The sequence below is a fragment of the Poecilia formosa genome, unplaced genomic scaffold (genome assembly GCF_000485575.1).
Source record: "Poecilia formosa unplaced genomic scaffold, Poecilia_formosa-5.1.2 Scaffold814, whole genome shotgun sequence".
NCBI lineage: Eukaryota > Metazoa > Chordata > Actinopteri > Cyprinodontiformes > Poeciliidae > Poecilia > Poecilia formosa.
In genome coordinates, this window is record NW_006800753.1 from 23,234 (window position 1) to 44,164 (window position 20,931).

The following is a 20,931-nucleotide window of genomic DNA, read 5'->3' on the forward strand; positions in this document are numbered from 1 at the left end:
AATCTAGTTGTGTGTGTTGTTATTGTGTCCTGCAAACTTTGCTTTAATTCTACTTTTTTTCTATTAAATCATAAAAAATCATAATCAGACAGAAAGAGTCATGGAACAGGAAGAGCAGGTTTCCTGAAGAAAGGGGAAGTTTCCAGCCTGCAGTGATTAAAAATAGTTCAGAATGCTCATTTCAAGGCATTAAAGGTGTAAAGAATAAAATCTAAAGATTTTGAGTAATTGGATAAAACTCAAAGTAAAATACTTAAATTAATAATGATAACTTATGATTAAACCAATACTTAATATTGGTTTAACCAGTGGTTGATGTTGGTTTGATTATAAGAATATTTAACACTTACTCTTGTACTTATGGAAGTACTTAAAGGTGCAACAAGTAACAGTAACATGGTATCAAATATTTAGAATAATGGATTATTCTCGGTTTCTTTTCAGAAATGTCTGTAATAACTCACATTATGATTATAATAGGAGTAACTACTAAGTGATGGTTATTATAAAATTACAAATGAATGCTAAATCAGAGAAACTAAAAGGTTATAAATGTGATTTTGACATTGAACTTGAAATGGGGTAAAATGTGTAACTGTAACTAAAGGTCACTGATGTTGTGTTGGAGGTAGATGGTAGGTGAAAAGTCAGGGAGAAAGAGGAACTGATAGAAGAGCAGAGGTGACCAAGAATTAGGTCATTAGAACAGACATCATGTCACCAAGACGGTGATGGATATTAGATCATTGGTCCAAGTAGTCAGTACAGAAGAAACAGGAAGTGAGATTTTTGAGATGCATGAAGGAAACAGGTGCAGAAGGCAAACAGAGAACTTCAGAAAGTTCAGCTCCAAGGGAACAAGGAAGTTCATCTGAAGTTGAGGCCAACCAAAAGGCAGTTGACGTCAAGGAAAAACGTACGTGAGGAAAGTTGTGTGGCTGCTGATAAGAATAAAAAGACACCAGACAGAAGAATCGGGGTTCTTTGTTTCGCAGCGTTAGAGTCAAGCACACAAGGAGATGCAGAATCAACGGAGGGCTGCTTGCTGATACCCCGGGACGATGAGACTACTCGCTGCACAAGAAAGGAACAAGATCCGTTTACCCACAACCCGGGATTCTTATTCGACTGCGGCCCCACGCTCAACCCAAAAGATTCCAACGATGCTGCAGTGGACATGGGGAATAGACAAAGATCATATTTGGATAAAGAACTGAGTTCGTTGAGGATTCTCACCAGTTCAACTTTGGATCTATTCTAAAAGGATTCTGCCAAGACAAAGACAGGACTCCATCCATGGACGTTAAAGTTATCTGCTGCCAAAGATCATCTCTGCATCTGGGTTCGAGTAATACTGCCTCCCCCAAAGCCTCTATTTAGATTAAGACACAGTGTAGGGTTAGAAGTAGGAGTAATTTCTGAAAATTCTTAAAAGTATTAATTTCTTAATCTTTTATTGATATGCTGTATGTCATTTTCCCTTGCTAAAGCTTGCTAATAAAATACTAAAGTCTAATTGATGCTGTGGACAGTTAAATTAATTGAGTCAACAAAAAATTAATTCTTCTGATTAATGTGAAATTAATGTTAATGGTCCTAGTAAATTAGGGTGGCTTCGTACGTTCTTTAGTTCAGATAAATAATGACCCTGGGACTTATTCCTAGTCGCTAAAATTATCTAGGCTGTAACAAGTGCACGTTAATAACAGAGAAAGAGCTACCGTGAACAGACGTGGTTTATGAGCTCGGACACCGGCGGGGCTACTCTGATGTCTGAATCATAGACTGAAGCGGGTCATAACGTCTGGATGAAGGTAGTTAGAGCTTAGATGAATCTTTCTCGCGCCCAGCTTAAACAAAAGTTCTCTACATTCTTATTTGCGGTAATACCCAGGAATTAGAGGCTTTTCGGACCCGTGAGATGGAGAGCTGGTCAGTAGTCAGTCCGCTGGAGTTTGGGAGGAGTTAGGGGCGTGGCTGAGTACTGTGGATTAACAATATATATGGTCCATCTCTCCAGTCCCAAGACCCCAGGATTTTCCCTGACAATCCCATAATTGTCTTTCAATAAACCTTATAAAATCTTATTGTTCTTCATGGAGTTTTGAGCACCAGAGTCAGACATCATCACACAAACAAATTTTTGAAAAAGTCCCTCTTTCATAATACAATATAAAGTCTTACCAGTCGCTGCAGTAATGCTGACTCCACTGCTTCTGATGTTCTCTAACACAGAGAAGAGAGTGAAAGTGTATTTGGTTCTAGGAATCAGAGATGAAACTGTGTGGATCACTGGTCCGTCTCCATCTGGTACTCTGATGTTTGTCTCTGTGCCGTTAAACTGGAGAACAAAGCTGATGTTGTTGCTGATTTTATTCCACTGCAGGGTGATGCTGCTCTCATTTTGTCCTGACTTTGTAAATCCTCCTGCATTTTGAGTAGCTGATAGAGAAAAAGGAAACGTTCTCAAAAGGTACAGCTTAGATTTATGCAGTTCGGTTTTGTAGTTTATAGAAAGACCATATCCAGGTCAAGCAAACAGTTACTTGGAGCAAAGGGAAATCATCTTAGTTTTCTGCCACCTACACATTATTGATCATTCTATTGCATCTCTTTACCTTACAAAACTACGTCAAGTTGATTTATGTATCAAAGCGTCTATATAACTGATGGGTATTTTTCCTTTCGAACCTTCATTAAAAGAACCACAGACAACGTATATGAATTTTATGACCAAGCTTTTGCAAAAGGAGAAGACTCAGCGATCTGCTCCTCCAAGCCGTTCACTGAGCGTTCTGAAGACCCTTGGTTACAGCTTGTCTTTTATTATCAAGCAAAAGGAAGGGAGGACAGAGAAGGGAGACAGCAGACGAAATACGACTGCACACAGGCAGTTTCTAAGGTAGGAAGTATTCCGGTTGATAAGGAGGCACCTGTGGAAACATAATTCATGGTCTGGGAAACACACAGTTAACTGTTTCACATGAAGACAAACAGGCAGATGTGGCCTCCAGGTCAGTTTATACACACAGAAGGAAGAGAACACTTTAAACTGAAAATCACAATAATACTGAATGTTGATTAACTATTGATTAACATTAGACTGAATATGAACTAAAGTAATAACAAAATGATAATACCAAAAAATCTCTAACAATAACCCATTTAGATATCTATGAATCTTCCCCAGGCTTTTCTCCCATTTGCACCTCATTCAAATGATCCAAAGATAGTGATGTGGGCCACCTAAGCTTACTCCTTTTGATGTAGAGAAACAGAAACCCTATTGTCTTTAAAGGTGAGCTTAGTCATCTAAAGAGAAAAAAGCTTTATTAAGCCATTTGACTAGGATCTCATTTTTGATCCTAGTCAAATGGCATGAACCATAACTCACTGGGAATGAGAATATTTATTTTAAACTGTTTGTGAAACAAGTAGAGTCCTCTGATTGTTCAGGGGACTGGTGAAAAACATGAACCAGAAACAGTTGGACATAATTCTCTGATGAAAATGCTAACTTGTTGAATTTAGAGTTTTGATCTCAGCAGCAATTTGCATACCCAAATATCTAAATAGCACTATGCACAGAGAGGATAACAATATTTTTTTATAGTCTATATGTTTTCAAAAATGATGACGAGATAAATTCAGTTTTCTCACAGAAAGGATACCTACGGAAGGAATGATCATGTGAAAAGTTAATTTCCACTTCAAGGATGCAGTGAAATATCATACCAGTGACAGCTGTCAGTTGTACTCCACTGTTTCTGACGTTCTCAAATACATGGAAGAGAGTGAATGTGTATTTGGTTCCAGCAGTGAGAGATGAAACTGTGTGGTTTACTGGTCCATCTCCATCTGGTGAACTGATGTTTGTCTCTATGCCGTTAAACTGGAGAACAAAGCTGGTGCTGCTGTTGATTTTATTCCACTGCAGGGTGATGCTGCTCTCATTTTCTGCCAATGCTCTAAAGGGAAGTTCTAACACAGACAGTTACAATATGTATTAGAATATATAATTCATAATTACTAACAGGTAATTGAAAAGTACAATATTACCTGCACAATATGCTAGATGGCAGACAGATGGCTGTTGAAGTTTGTAGACGTAGTAACCAGAACAAAGTTTGATCTGGATGGTGTGTGTGGGAAAAAAGCAGCAGGAACCCAACCAAGCGTTACACACAGTGCGATTCACGATTTCATTAAGCTGAACTGGATGAGGTTCGGTTATCCATAAGGGAACATCAGTTCCACATCTTCTTTCTGCTACACATTTCTCTGGCATCTGAGCGCTGGTCTGACCCAAATAAAAGCGATACCATCCACTCCAGACAATGTTTTGGTCACAGTGTAAGACTGAATAGTCTGTGTTCTCTGTTGAACGCCAGGCATCGTTCACCACAGTGTATGTGGCACAGGGGTCAATGCATTGAACAACTATATTGGTGGTGATGCAGTCTGTGCCAGAAGGACAACACTGACAGCTGGAACAAGGTTCTTCAAAAATAACAAGTGGGACAAAGCAGAAGATAAACAATATAAGTTTAAAGGCAGAAAATACTTTTTTTTTTTTAAATTTTTTACATATTGTCAGATTTTGATATCTTCCTATTCTTATTACTAACTGTAAAGACACATCCTGAGATGTACATGTTACAATTCAATTGCTGCCTATTTTTCTACAGAGACTTAACAAGTCCTACTATGGACAAAGATCAGAAAGCTCTCACTCCATATCAGCTTGAAATTGTTGCTCCTGTTAGGTTTAAGAAACTACACTGCAAAAAAAAACAAAACAAAAAAAAAACAACTCATCTTAAGAAATATCATAACCAGCAAACTTTTTTATTTTGATTTTTTTACTTTGCTGTCATTCAAAGGAGACTTGTGTTTAAGTAGTTGCTACAAAGCAGGTTTTAGAGTAAGTTAAATGAGAAAATTATTCCCAAAACCTTTTCTCAACTCTGGTCTGGGATCTCTTGAAATGTCTCATAATTTCTGTCTGATATGCTGATATGCCTCCTTCTGTGATCAATCAAGAGACTGCCGACACATTCTGGTGTGAAAAAATCTTTCATAATAAAATGTAAAGTCTTACCAGAAACCACAGAGTCTAATGAAGTTATTTGGAGAAAAACTGCCATCAAAACAGAAACAAAATATGAACACAGCCGATCAACACAATGCGCTCTATTAAAAAAAAAAAAAAAAATAAAAAAAAAAAAAAAAAATTAAACAAAAGTAGGTATGCAGTTGAAACTAGATATTTACATATAGTTTATTAAAAACTGTTAGTTAAATGTCAGGGTAATAAGGGAGATCATTTTTTATGACTAGTCAAGTTAACTAAGATTAGTATTTCTTTAAACTGTTAGAAAAACTCAGAGGAGGACGTCATTGATCAGAGTTAAATGGAGGATGTAATTTAAACTCACCACTTAAATTTATCTGTGTGGTTTCAAGAGTAATCCTAGTAAATGGTATGGAAATACATGCAGACATCCAAACTTGATGACAATTTCAGAAAAAAAACTTAAGGAATTATAAAATGAATGCAAGAATGTCAAGAAAAAAGATTGAGAAGGCAGAATAAGAAAACAACAAACACAAACCTGTGAGCCCAAACAGGATCAGTCTGTAATCCATCAGTGAAAGCTTGAGATAAAGTATCCAGATAATTTCTAAATCCAAACTCTAAATGCACTTCATTACATAAGCAAGCAGATGATAAGCTTCAAAGACGCTAGACACGCCTAAAAGCTTGTGGTTCTCCGCATTTTAAATGCATCATAGATGGGTGTGGCATTCATGGGAGAGATGCATCTGCCTCCAGGATATATGAAAATATAAGAATGAGGAAATGATGAAATCAGAGCATCATGAAAATTACTACCGTTTAACATTTCTAGAGTCCATCGAAGGTGAAGCTGCAATATTAGGTCAGTTTCATTTCCAACATTACAGTTTGAGACTGAAAGTCAAGTGTCTGACCAGGAGGCCAGCAGTTTCGGAGAACCACTGATCATCTCTTTTTACTCTAAACATGTCAGACTACCAGTAAAAGTCGAGTACTTTCTAGAAATACTCAGTTTTCAAGGTGTATAAGCAGATTATCTTTTTACCTTCAATCAGTTGTAGTAAAGCTTTATTTATATGTTAAACCATACCCTAAAATTATTCTTTACAACCTTGATTTATATTGACAAATACACGTATTATGTTTTATTCCTTTCATTTCCCCGTCTGTTTGTTTTTCACATTAAATGCAGTTGTGCTGTTCTCATTCTTGCAAAAATAAATAAAATCTGTTTGAGTTAAAACGCCCACCTGAGTGACAGTTAGAGGAAACTAATTTTTCCTTTTCATTTAATTTTTCCTTTATCAGTATTCTATACTACAGTTAGATCATCTAAAGCTATTAAAGATGGGGCATGTAACTTTTCTAAAACAATGTTTTATATATATTTGGTAAAACTATCACTGTGTCCTCACAGTGTAATATGAGAGATAATCTTCAGCATGCCATCAAGTTTAACAAAGGCCTGGTAACGAGAAATTAATTTGTTTCAGTTGTTTGAGAAAGTATTTAAGACCTTGCTCAAACAAGGTTTTAAATACAGGAGAGTAACTCTTAAGGACTATTATAACAGGAGAAGCCTGTTATAATGCATGAAGTTACTAGTTAATACATTAACTATATAAATATAGTTAATATTAAATATATTAACTTTTATTAAGTTAATAAAAGGACTTTGTGTGAGTATTGTTTTGTTTTAGTGGTTGCTTTTTATAGAACAGGAGAGACAGTCAGGCTCCCAATAATCAAATTAATTCAAAGGAGTCAGGCTGGACACTGAATGCGGTTTTATTGCAGCTTGTGGTTTCCTCTCTTATCTGAGATGCTGCAGCTGAAAGTTTTCATGATGTAAATTCAAACCTACACCACATGAAGCCTAACACTGTCAGTACGGTACTCTGTTTTGCACCAGACAAACACAGAACTTTATATTTTGTTGTGCACTTTCCATCACCTCCCGAATATAGATAACACAAAATATAAACAACTCACCAGTAACAGCTGTAAGTTGTTCTCCACTGCTTCTGACATTATCAACTACAGAGAAGAGAGTGAAAGTGAATTTGGTGCCAGGATTCTGGGATGGGGCTGAGTAAGTTACTGATCCATCTCCACCAGGAGCATCAATGAATGTCTTCATTTAAACTGGAGAGAATAAACTCAGAGTTGTTGTTGACTTTATTCCTCTGCACATAGATTCTGGTCTCATCTTGTGGCACTAAGACACAGAATTACTAAACTGTAATGTAGTTTTACGCTTTCCAAATTGTTTTGTTTCTTTATGCTGTTTTTATTCTTCGTGACAAATAAGCACTGAATCTATATTCACCAACATCATCATGGCATTTTCCTGCAAACAGTGATGACAAGAGCTCATACAGGACTCAAATAGTTTAATTACTGAACTACAACATGAACTGAGGTTGTGGTTGAAGGTGACATGGTTGCTCTGAAAGGCAGCAGTGATTTATAATGAGTAACAAGGTTCTCTGCCAAGATGGCATCATGTTTTGTCTTGCATATCTGGATATTTAGTTAGTGTGAAAAGCAGATATTTGTTCTGGCTCTGCAGTCCAAATTAAAGTTTTTGGTTGTCTAATACCCCATAATGCTCTTGCTATCCCAATCCTGCCACTGATTAGTTCATCAGCATTTCGTGACATTTTCTGTCACTGGAAGAGCACATTGAGCACAAGAGACCAGTTGAGATTCAGACACAACCAGAAAAACCCACCAAAATGCCTTGTTCAACTGGATCAGCCCCAGCCAGGACTAAACATTTTATTGTAAGTGTATTTATTTCAGTCCTGATCCTGAATAAATCTTTATCCTGAGAAAGTCCTGTGTAGGTAGAAACAGTTCCAGATCTAAAATGGAAGAAGACCCAGAGGAGATGAATGAAGGTCTTTGTGTTTCTAAAAAGCCCTTTCAGTCAGAAGCAGTCAGACAGGAAAGACCAGACAGAGGTACTATATTTTTCCTCATAAAACTCAGCTGTACTCTTTTTGCTACAACTGGCATTTATCTGATATGCAAAATCAAAATGTCCAATGCAGAAATTTAAGTAGAGACAGTACGTTGATGCTTGCAGTTATTTAAGGTAAACTTAACATTCTCAGCTTGGTCACAGCCACAGAAGATTAATCTTTTGTTAAAGTAGGTGTGGCAATGATAAACTGAAACATCTCAAAAGTAGACACTGTAAACTCAACTTCACTGCTGCTGATGCTGTCGGTTACAGAGAAGAGACTGTGTAGTTCACTGGTCCATCTCCATCTGGTGCTCTGATGTTTGTGTCTGTGCCGTTAAACTGGAGAACAAAGCTGGTGTTGATTTTATTCCACTGCAGAGAGATGCTGCTCTCATCTTGTGTTGCTGGTTTGAAACTTCTTTCAACTGAGGTTTGGAACTGAGGAAAAAAGACAACTAAGCTTGAGGAATAAATCTCATTCTTTTAATTACTTTGGGAAATAACTGATTGTTCAGTCTCACATTTATTTAATTTTTAGTGACGTCTGTCAGAGACAGAGATGTCTGTAAAACATTCTCAGTTAAAACTTCATTTGCAGCTCAAACTTGATCTGGATACATCATTTGGTTTGTAACAGATGAACAGAGTTTGCATCGTGCTATTTTCTAGATTCACAAAAGTATGACTCTAAACACTTTATCGCCGTGGCCTGGCTGACCATCCACTCAGTTTCAAAATAAAGAGGTGCTGCCAGCAGACCAGAGTTTTTCCTGATGCAGACCGATCCATAGAAATGATTCACTGCATCAATTTGAGAAGAGCTCATTCTCTCTCTGACTGCAAACACTGTGATGTTGATGCTAAAGATGTTAATATGCAAGTTCTATGGATATTTTGGCTATAACTTTTAATGGTATTAATTATAACAATTTTCTATTACATATATATGTATTTTTACATTTTCAGTTTCAATTCACAATTATTCTTATCACAAACATCCTAAATGTTTTCATTGTTAATTCAACCATCCACCATCATCATTCCTGTGTTACTCCAGTGTTTTTCTGACTGCATGTTAGTTTCGTTTCCTGCACAGGGAAACTCCCTGCATGGGGAAACTCCCTATGCAGAGCAGAAAATTAGAATATCGGACATGTAACCATAATCTGAAAGGAGATCATAAGGTTTAGCTGGTGAAGATCCCTCTAGTGTTCAAGTGCGGTATTGAAGTTTTGTAAGTGCACTTTATAAAAAAACAAAAAAATTTTTTCAAACATATTAACCACCATACATGTTTAAAAGATATTAAAACGGACTATATAAAATTACAGGAAATAAAGTTTTTTCATAGTGAGTGAATGTTTGGAGTGAAGATTCAGACAACATTGACATTTCACATTCTGATGTTCAAATATCAAACATTTGACTTTCACTTGCGAGCTGGGTAATTTTATTTAAACAGCACATTTTCAGCAACAAGGCAATTCAAAGTGCTTTACATGAATTAGAAAGAAATACAAACAAAATAACAAACCAACAAAAAGGCTACATATTTTTATGGCAGCAGATCCAATATCTGTGTCATTCCCTAAGCACTGGAAGTAAAGGACGAGTGCAAACCGTGAATTTAACTAAAAATTCTTTATCTATATAAAAATGCAAATATAAAAATGATGATAAATCAGTTTTATAATTCCTTTTTCCTTCTTTCCAAAAACTTTCTTTCTACACGGTCAAAAACTGTTTTGAGCCGTATCTAAGCAATCTGTCAATAGTTTTTCTAATACAATATACGGCCCGACAGGAAGTAAGCCTTTCAAAATAAAACTAAATTTCACAATAAAATTGGCCTGAACAAATATCAATCTTAACTAAAAATGATCAAATAAACAAACCATCATTCAAATAACTTAAATATTTCCTATTTATGGCTCTAACATATTTGTTCCCCATGTTTAAGAATAAGTGGCCTGCAATTTATAAATTAGTAGAGGGGTTTCTCTGGATTGTTGTTCCGATAATGTGGATCTTAGGTAGTAAGGGACAGTAGAAATGAGCCCTAATCCAACCTGGCCCAGATTACATTTTAAAAAGTTTGAGAAAGTATTTTTTTTCCTATTTTCATGTAAATTCATCCAGTTGATTCAGATATTCAAGTTAATTCTTTCCCCATTACCATGAAGACTTACTGTATTTATATGGTTATAAATCTGTATTTAAAAGTTTAGTGACTAGAGAAGCAACATGGAGTCACATTGACCTGAGATTTACTTTTTTATGCTTTTGCTTTGTCTTGCTTGCCAGCCTAGTTGTGTGTATACTATCACACACCTAGGTTTTTTTTTCAAGCTTCTGCATCCAAATTTCAATATTTCTTCCAAAAGATTTTTTTTCAATACAAGTAAACAATTTATAGATCCCCAAAACTTTATTTAGAGGCAAAAAATAGAAGAATGCACACATATGATTCATGCAAATACAAGAAAACCTTAGCTCAGGTCTTAATCAACAAAAAGAGATTAAAATATTACGCAAAAGAAAGTCAATTCTGGGAAACATTACAATTGAAATTAGTAACAAACCACGTTATTTCAGGGAAAGGAAACAACGTTACAGATGAATTATCCAGAAGGTTTGGAAGAAATGATTTTCAGAGTAAACTGTGGTGGCAGATTATATTTTCTGAAGAGCTGGATTGAAAAAGACACATATGAGTCAAAGGTTAAAAATAGACACAAATAGACATAAAATAAAATCTAAATAGATATTAGCTCACCTCTATCAGAGCGTCTTCCATCTCTGATTCTGACATTTCTCCAAGAAGCTCCAACTTCAAATTCAATCCCAAAACATAATCTGTTAACAAAAATTAGACATTTATAATTCATGGAAATAAGATAAATCTATTAAGTTGCAGATTATTAAAGAATAATGCAATAACTGTTTTCAAATAAAATATAAATATTTGAAATGTCTACATTTTCATATAATACAAAAGTAATTATCCAAATAGAAAAAAAAAAAAAAGAAAAATAATGTTATTTACTCACTTGGACCTGTTTGTTGGTCAATGAAGTTTTGTTGACATGAAAAAAAAAACATATTGGGTTCATTTAATTTTCTATCAGTCATTTTTTGTAATTTCAAAATTAACTTATCCACAATACACCTAAAATCAAACAACAACAACAACAACATTAAGACATAATACATATCTTCCTTTTGGATTATCTTTCATATATTCAGATAATTCACAAAGGATTCCAGTTAAATTCAAGCCATTAAACAACTGAAACTTTGAGTTTATGGGAAAAATAACGTAACTTGATGCACACCATGAAGTATGCAACAGATTTACGTATCTTACCAGTAGCTGAAAGTATGCTGACTCCACTGCTTCTGGCATTTTCAAACACAGAGAACAGGGTGAATGTGTAGTTTGTACGAGCGGTCAGAGATGTGACTGTGTGTTTCATTGGTCCGTCTCCATCTGGTGCTCTGATGTTTGTCTCTGTGCCGTTAAACTGCAGAACAAAGCTGGTGTTGATGCCGACTTTATTCCATCGCAGAGTGATGCTGGTCTCATCTTGTTCTGATGCTCTGAAGCCCTCTGCGTTTGCTGGAACTGAAACAAAAGAGGAAAAATTTATATAACTTCATGTCTTCAAAGTCTTTATTGTCCAAAAGATAAAATGTACAAACAATATTGTGATGGTTAAGATATACGTCTCATAACCTTAAGCCAAATAATTCTACTGGGAACAAATCCAAATCAAGCAGCAATATTTTAGCAATAAAATTCTAATATAAGAAGCCAAAGTAAAACAAAAGGTTCGAGTTAGTTAAAATATTTGTCACGATGTTGCGGTGTATGGTGGTGAGGAAGACGCTGGTGGACCCAGGTTGAAGATGAATGATGACTTTAATGACAAAAAAAACAGCTCAAACGGTCCAAAGCACAGGCAACACAGTGAAGCTAATGCTAGTCATTGGTAGCAACTGATCATAAACATGACTGAGACGAGAGATACGCTGACACAGGACAGGAAACGACGGTTCGACTGTGACGATTAAGTGACATAATACAACAACGTTAGACAAGGACCCAACAAAGACACAGAGACACGGGTGGTATTAAATACTCAGCGGTAATCACAGAACGAGACACACCTGGGAACAATCAGGGTCAGACAGGACAACACAGAGACTCCACAGAGACTCCACAGAACACAGCAAACTAAAGAAACACACAAGAAAAAAAAAAACAATCCCGGTAATATCAGTTGATTTTGAGATTTGCTGTCTGAGTGAAGATAGTTTGATAATTTTTTTAAGGTTAAATTGGCTTTAGTGGCCTTTATTTGAGAATGATCAGACTGGAAAGTGGGTAATGAGAAAAGAGGAAGACATCCAGCAAAGGTCAGCCATTTTTAATTTCTTCTATCTCAAAAAGTCACAGAAGAAGGTTCAAATGAATTATTTTTACCCTTGAACAAATTAATGTTCTGGCCCATATGTTACTTCCTCATTGCATGTGGCATTAGACAATATAGTCCCATAAAAAGTAAGACGCCCCACTAGTGTTTTCATACCTTAGCCCTTGTGTCCATAAGAAATAAAGCATTTATCCACATCAGCTTGGTACCATGATTTAATTCAAAGCTGCATATTTTAATGCACATCTCTTGGAACTTGGAGAGAAAATGTCATTCTGTGCATCTACAAATGTCCTACTTAATCTGAAAAAATAGGTTACTGTTGTTGTTTCGCCAGTCAAAAACATCATACCTTTCATCATTAATGGAAGACAATAAACATAGTCTGAGGTTTTGTTTCAGCACAGTTGTCAAACTTACACCATTAATACTTTCAGTTAACACTGACTGGATAAATCTTGTAGAAAAAATCCAAATATTTGATTTATCTCAGGGTAAAGTATGTTTTCCCATTAATTTGAGGTTTGGGTTTATTTTTAAGTGTGACGTTCTCAGGTTTGGATCATTGATGGTTCAACCCGAAAACTTGTTTGCCTTGGTTGTGAATAAATTAATGTACTTTATATTCTTACCAGTGACAGCAGTAAGTTGTACTCCACTGCTTCTGACGTTCTCAAACACAGAGAAGAGAGTGAATGTGTATCTGGTTCCAGCAGTGAGAGATGATACTGTGTGAGTTACTGGTCCATCTCCATCTGGTGAACTGATGAATGTCTGTATGCCGTTAAACTGGAGAACAAAGCTGGTGCTGTTGTTGATTTTGTTCCACTGCAGAGTGATGCTGCTCTCATCCTGATCTGACACTGTCAATCCTTCTGCATTTTCAGGTGCTGAGACAAAAGAGTTAAGACACGTCAATTCGTTTCTTCCGAACCTTTATACTGAAAAAAGTAGCATTTAAAAACAATATTAGGATGATGATACAACAAGCTCAATGTGCACCTTTAAATCTAAGATCTAGCACGTTTTAAAAAGGTTTATTCGGAAAATATAAACTACTCCTAGTAATCAAGCATTGTTTCATTTATTTTACCAGTAGCTGCTGCAATGCTGATTCCACTGCTGGTCAAATTTTCAAGCACAGAAATTAGAGTGAATGTGTATCTGGTTCCAGCAGTGAGAGATGACACTGTGTAGTTCACTGGTCCATCTCCATCTGGTGAACTGATGTTTGTCTCTGATCCATTAAACTGGAGAACAAAGCTGGTGATGTCGTTGATTTTATTCCACTGCAGAGTGATGCTGCTCTCATCTTCTGACGATGGTCGGAAGTTTTGTGCATTTGAAGGAACTGAGGGAATGAAAACAGCAGGGAAAATAAGGCAAAAAATATTTGTGCCATTTCATAACTTCTAACCTAATGTCAAAAATGACTAAAATTAACTTATTAAAATTAGAACTTATTAAAATAAACAAATATGTCCTGCAGCAGAATTGTAAAGAATATTATTAGTCTGAAATTAAATACAATTTGCAAAGGTAAGTATGGTACATATAAATTGTATGAATAAAAACTCCTGATATGCTTGTCCACTCAAGAGAAGATGTTCTATAGCTCTGTATTTACTACGTGATTTTTGCTATTTACCAAACTGCCTGCAACTCTTTAAATACCAATTTATCAGTAGAGCTTTTTTTTATTTATCTCAACACAAGCAGGAGTAATGTACAAGAGATGAAAAGTTGAAAGTTAAAGTTTAACATATTACAATTATATCTTACCAGTGACCACAGCAATGCTGACTCCACTGCTTCTGACGTTCTCAAACACAGAGAAGAGAGTGAATGTGTATCTGGTTCCAGCAGTGAGAGATGATACTGTGTAGTTCACTGGTCCATCTCCATCTGGTGAACTGATGAATGTCTCGACGCCGTCATACTGGAGAACAAAGCTGGTGCTGTTGTTGATCTTATTCCACTGCAGGGTGATGCTGCTCTCATCTTGATCTAACTTTATAAATCCTTCTGTGTTTCGAGGAGCTGATTTTTAAAAAAAGGAGATGTTCAGATTTTGGCAGTTGGGTTTGCATGTCTTTGAGTAGCCAGGATCTTAGCTGTAGCTTACAAAAAAACATGTCCAGGTTAATTAAACAAACAAAGAGCAAGAGGAATATATGATAGATCATCTCTGTCATTTACATTTTAAACATCGTTGCATCTTTTCACTTTACAAAACTACATCATGTTGCTTCCAAACATCTATATAATCTGTCCAGATATCCACATCGTTCAGGTCAACTAAACAAAGTGACACAGGAGACAAACTAATCAGAATCTGAACCCATAAGCTGACAGCTTTTGGTGCAGAGAAGCACCAAAAGAAGTCCTTTACACTGTCCTGTATGTAAAGGTGAGCTTAGTCAAAACTGATTAATCTGTTTATACTGGGATCTAATTTTTGTAATCATAGTTCATATTTCACAGGGAATGGTTAAAACTTGGAAAGGCTGAATATTTATGATAAACTCCTTAAGTAGCTGAACACCTGAATTCTGTTTCCCGTTGTATTTTCTGGGAGTTAAGGGGTTTTAAGTACTAACTGAAAACAAGAAGTGCTCTGATTGTTCAGGTACTGATGAAAACAAAGGCATTTGCTCCTGAGTTTCTGTTAGAGCTGATGACTAACAGAGAAGTCGGTCGTAGTTTGGAGTCTATAAGTTTTGTCTCAGTACCTAGTACATACAGAAAAGGCACTAAAAGAGAGAAGAATTCAAACCATTTTTTATAGTGTAGTCTTTCAGAGATGATAAGCTAAATGCATTTTTCTTAAAATAATACCAAAGGAAATGAAAATATCTTACCTGTGACAGCTGGCAGTTGCTCTGCACTGAATCTCACATTTTCAAACACAGAGAAGAGAGTGAATGTGTATCTGGTTCCAACAATGAGAGATGAGACTGTGTAAATTACTGGTCCATCTCCATCTGGTGCAGTGATGTTTATCTCTCTGCCGTTAAACTGGAGAACAAAACTGATGCTGTTGTTGATCTTGTTCCACTGCAGAGTGATGCTGGACTCATTTTGTGTCAATACGCTGAAGGGTTGAGGTTCTAACACACACAGACCCAATATTACAATATAAAGCCTTAGTTTTACCAAACATAAAACGTATGTTTCACATTGTCTTTGTTTAAGGACATAACTATAATTTATAAAAATGAGTGAATAGCGGGTTATGTGTGCAAATACATATTGAAATTACCTAGTTGTAAAAGGAAAACGGTAACACTTTATTTGAAGGGGGGTTAATAAGACTGTCATGACACTTTCATAAACATGACATAACACCTGTCATGAACATGAATAAGCCTGCATGAATATTTATGACTTTATAAATAGTCATACATATTTATATTTATGACCATTAATTTTGGTAAATTACGACACTTTTAATACAAAGTTGACATTATTCAAAATGTCTTTGTTATGACAACTTGACATTAACCAAGAAATCATTACTGTTTAAACTTTACCTTTAATAACATAGTTACCTAATTTTTAAAGTGCAATCAGTAATACCTTTATAACAAATTTATAACAGTAATGATTTATTGGTTAATGTCAAGTTGTCAGACATTTTGAATAATGTCAACTTTGTATTAAAAGTGTCGTAATTTACCGAATGACGCTTTATGACAACAGTCATAAATATTCATGAAGACTTATTGATGTTTATGACAGGTGTTATGTCATGTTTATGATGGTGTCATGACAGTCTTATTCACCCCCCTTCAAACAAAGTGTCACCAGGAAAAACAGATAGTTCTGAATTCTTTGTAAATTATTACAATATTACCTGTACAATATGCCGTCCAACATACAGACGGCTGTTGAAGTTTGTAGACATAGTATCCATAACAACGTTTGATCTGGATGGTGTGTGTGGGAAAAAGGCAGCAGGAATCCACCCAGGCGTTACACACAGTCCGAGTTACGATTTCATTAAGTTGGACTGGATGAGTCCCATTTATCCACAAAGGAGCAACGGTTCCACATCTTCTTTCTGCTATGCATTTCTCTGGAATCTGAGCGCTGGTCTGACCCAAATAAAAGCGATACCAACCACTCCAGGCAATGTACTGGTCACAGTGCAAAGCTGAAAAGTCTGTATTCTCTGTTGAACGCCAGGCATCATTCAGTACAGTGTGGGTGGCACAGGGGTCAAGGCATTCAACAACTCCATTGGTGGTGATGCACTCTGTGCCAGAAGGACAACACTGACAGCTGGGACAAGGAGCTTCAAATAGAATATGTGGGACAAAACAGAAGATAAACATTATAAGTAAAGACACAAAATACCTTTGTTTTATTTCAACTTATTGCCAGATTTTGAGTTAATGAGGGAGAAGAGGTTTTCCTGCACCTTTAGTGAGAATATCATGCCTACAGTCAGAGGAAATCATAAAAAAAAATTAATCACCCCCTACGAGTTAAATAAACTTTAGCTTTAAGTCCTGGTTTTAGCATATTTTCAAAAAGGCATTAATCGCTTTTCATCAGTCAGACTACCTGTGCTAGCCTGACAGCTACATGCTGCTTTCCTATAGTCTCTACATGGACTAAATAGGTCTTTCTCAGGACAAAGAACAGAAAAATCTCACACTCCATTTGTGTTTGAAAATGTTGATTCTATTAGGAAATTTAATGACCACTAAACATGTTTTCTTACTTTGCTGTGCTTCAAATTAGACTTTTTAATTAGTTGCTACATAAAAGATTTCTGAGTCATTTCTTAAGGCTTTAACAGTCTTCAAAAAGAAAACAGGGTTATGAGAGAAGAGGAGGACATGCAGCAATGGTCAAGAAACCAGGTATAAGGATTTGGTTTTTCTGTGTGTTTATTTTAGGTTTCTATGTCTTTGAGTCTCCGTGTTGTCCTGTCTACCCCTTGATTGTTCCCAGCTTTGTCTCAATCCGATTACCCTCTGTGTACTTGATGTCACCTGTGTTTCTGTGTCTTTGTCGGGTCCTGGTGGTATTCTGTCTACCGTTTTGTCAGTCTGGCTGCCGAGTTGCTTTGTCCATTATTATTTTCCAGTTGCTACCACTTTGTAAGGTTTAACCTTCCACTCTTCTCTGTGCTGCCTGGATTTTGGACTCTGTATGTTTTTTGTCATCATTAAATCTACTGTTAATAAAATAAATGTATAATATGCCAGTTGTAAAATTTAACCATATGTTCAATATTAGACAACATTAATAGTGTTATATATTAGAAAATCCGCTCCACATTATATCCATGGTTCAATTAGCGTAATCTCTTATGTAGGATATTTCTATTGAAACATATTACACTAAGTTGAATTAAAATAACTTAGCTTGTAGTTCTCTATAATTTAAAACACAGCTAGTCTCTCTGTGGACTGAGCAGGCATTCACAGGGGTAGTGGCTCTGTGTGTGAGTTTAACCTTTTGACCACTTTGATAAGATTTAACAGTTGGTGTAAAACAATATGGTCCTGCCAACAGAGTAGAGCTTCCTCTCGGGACAGGGCCATAAAAACATATGTCTCCATTCAAAAGAAAATAACACTTCTTTGGTCTTAAAAACTGGTTTTTACTGGAACCTAGTCAACTAGATTTAAATGAACTTAGCTAAGGACAGTCCCCTAATTAGAATACAGCAGAGGAGGGAAACATGGCCTCCCTTTAAAAGCATAGGACCCAGAACCTTAACTTCTGATCGCTCTGGGCTACCCGTGATACTGTCTCTGGGGAACGGTGCGTCGGTGAAATGGTTCCCCGTAAATTTGTCTTGGTGTGTGGATGTCTGTGGTGTGAGGTAAATATTGAATTGGATGCTGGTCTGTGATTTTATTGAGTTTTGTCAGTTTCATTAGTTGTTTGTCTAATAAATGTTATGATTGGACTTGGGAAAACGTTTGTCTTTGTCTTTATGGTTCAACTGATACAATGACGACATCAAGGTATCCGGGCAAAAGAGTCAGAAGATTTTAATTTTTCTTCTTCTGATTAAAATGAACACTACCTTCATCATTTCAGCCTGGGTCATCAGTGTCTTCCTCACCACCTCATACCGCAATTCATGACACTGGGACTCAAATCTGTGACAGTCGTGTTGACGACTGAGACAATATACTAGTCCTGTGCTTGACCACTGTGCAGCTGAGTCTTTTACAGTTTTATAAAGCAGATGGTCTTGTTCAATGACCAACCAACAGATTGCAGACTAACAGAAGTTTTATTTTATTTTTTTAAGGTTTTATTGCCTCTAGTGGCCTTTATTTGACAGTGAATTGACAGGAAAGTGGATAAGGGGGAAGAGATACAGCAAAGGTCACCAGGCCGGGAATCGAACCTGTGACAGCCACGTTGAGGACTAAGAACTCCATATGTGGGTCGTGATTAACATTTAAAAAAAATGTTGGTGATAAAAAGGTCTTCCTTTCATAATGAAATGTAAGGTCTTACCAGTAGCTGCAGTAATGTTGATGCCACTGCTCCTGATGTTGTCAAGAACAGAGAAGAGAGTGAATGTGTGGTTTGTTGCAGGAGTGAGAGATGAGACTGTGTGGGTTACTGGTCCATCTGCAACTGGGGCACTGATGAAAGTCTCCACACCATTAAACAGGAGAACAAAGCTGGTGTTGATGTTGATCTTGTTCCACTGCAGAGTGATGCTGCTCTCATCCTGTGCTGAAGCTGTAAAACCTTCTGCATTTGGTGGGACTAAGATAAAAACAATACAATCAGTAACAGGAATATTAATAAGTGTCAAAAAGTATTTTAATGTTTGGGTTTTTTGTAATGTATTTTACTTGTTAAACAAAAGCAAAACTTTCATTAAAGTTTATTTGTTCTATTGCATAACATGAATCTTCCTCTTAAGATGAATGGCATCATTTTTCCTGATGTAAAATTAAGGATTATTTATGATCGCTTAAGCAGCAGAAATGAGATGCATTACTTGGTTTGTAGCAGACGAATGGCAAACTCAGGCTGCAGCTTTCATCCGACCATCTTCCAGAGTCATTAAATGATCCAGCAACACACTGATCACCAGAGGGATCAAAGGGCTCGCCATCCGCCCAGTATCGAAACAGAGAGTCGCTGCTATCAGACCACAGCTTTTCCCGATACAGTCCAATCCAAACAGTGCTGGAACCTATTAGGGTTCTGATGATGTCATTTTCTGTCTGATTTCGTACACTGGGATGGAAAATAAAATAAAATTAAATTAAACACAGTGTGCAAAGATAATCAATGTGTATGGCTTTATTTGGCTTTTCCATTTCAAACAACTAAAAATGCTGTTGTTTTTATGTAACAACACCAGAAATAACAGAAGTCAGAAAAGAAGAAGACTGTATGGGAGATTATTACGTGTTATAATCTTAAGTACTTTGTCGTAATGTTTAGACTATTTTGTTTACATGAGCTTTCAAATAAACAGTTCAACAGTGACCAAGGGGGACTGGAATCCCTCCCTTACCAACTCTAAACCTGCTCCCCACACAAGAAGCAACATTGATGGTTCATTCTCACCTTTCCTGTGCATTGTTGATCCAGACAGGATAAAGTCATTAAAAATGGCAGCACAAGGAGTTGGAGATCTTTTTACAGATTGTGTGTCTTATCCTATACTGTCACAACATGGTGATAGTTTGATCAAATATATATATATATATATATATATATATATATATATAAACTGCACAAGTCTTGGAACTCCGCATGCGAATGAAAGGGGGAGGCGATGGGTGACAACAGACACAAGTAAGTCACGTCATTGCCTGGATTTTACAGCGTCACGTTAAGTCCCTGAACTTCACATTTTAACGAGAGAAAAAAAAGCTCAATGCGACTTGGATGTAACGAGTAACGCGACGCTTTGTTGAAATGTAGTGAAGTAGATAGTACAGATACTTACTGTAAAATGTAGTGGAGTAAAAGTAGAAAGTACCCATTATTAAATCTACTTAAGTAAAGATACATGAAAATTGTACTTAAGTACAGTATCAAAGTACTTCTACTTTGTTACTTCCCACTACAGAGAAAAACACATCAACTTCTTAAAGTACAAAAAAAAAAAAGCCAAGAGGAAAATGACTGTAGAATTCATGAACCAGAGCTACAATACCTCTTTATAGAGATATTAATGCATTAATGCAGTATTTGCTGTAAGATACAGTCTTGTTATGTACCTGGCCAGGTCGACATAATTCTCACGGCAGAATTTCTGAGCTTCTGTCCATGTAAGCAAAGTGTTCACAAAGTAGTACTGATGGCTTTGGGCGCTAGCAACACTGAGCAGGGCGCCTGAAATAAAACCAATTAAACTTTAACAGCATTGAATTACAGGCAATTTACTTCTTTTTCTTTTTTTTTTTTAATATATTTTTTTTTTTAAAAAATAGGGAAAA

At 36.3% G+C, this 20,931-nt stretch overlaps 2 protein-coding genes across 3 annotated transcripts in view; both read right to left on the reverse strand.

Moving 5' to 3' along the window:
* Positions 1-4,663, reverse strand: part of LOC103131691 (receptor-type tyrosine-protein phosphatase H-like) — a gene marked incomplete at its 5' end in the record, with an annotated part of 24,744 nt that extends 20,081 nt beyond the window's left edge. The window contains 3 exons of the mRNA XM_016666839.1: positions 2,185-2,442; positions 3,736-3,981; positions 4,060-4,663. Of these exons, the coding sequence (XP_016522325.1) occupies positions 2,185-2,442; positions 3,736-3,981; positions 4,060-4,663 (1,108 nt within the window). The remainder of the gene's footprint in view (positions 1-2,184; positions 2,443-3,735; positions 3,982-4,059) is intronic.
* Positions 4,664-10,457: 5,794 nt separating this feature from the next.
* The window catches only part of LOC103131690 (uncharacterized), a 49,780-nt gene continuing 39,306 nt past the window's right edge, over positions 10,458-20,931 (reverse strand). For both annotated transcript variants that reach the window (XM_016666840.1, XM_007543386.2), the window contains 8 exons: positions 15,349-15,597; positions 14,270-14,527; positions 13,581-13,838; positions 13,120-13,377; positions 11,419-11,676; positions 11,102-11,107; positions 10,828-10,907; positions 10,458-10,741 (listed from right to left, as the gene is read on the reverse strand). In XM_016666840.1, the coding sequence (XP_016522326.1) occupies positions 10,673-10,741; positions 10,828-10,907; positions 11,102-11,107; positions 11,419-11,676; positions 13,120-13,377; positions 13,581-13,838; positions 14,270-14,527; positions 15,349-15,597 (1,436 nt within the window). In that variant the 3' untranslated portion in view covers positions 10,458-10,672. The remainder of the gene's footprint in view (positions 10,742-10,827; positions 10,908-11,101; positions 11,108-11,418; positions 11,677-13,119; positions 13,378-13,580; positions 13,839-14,269; positions 14,528-15,348; positions 15,598-20,931) is intronic.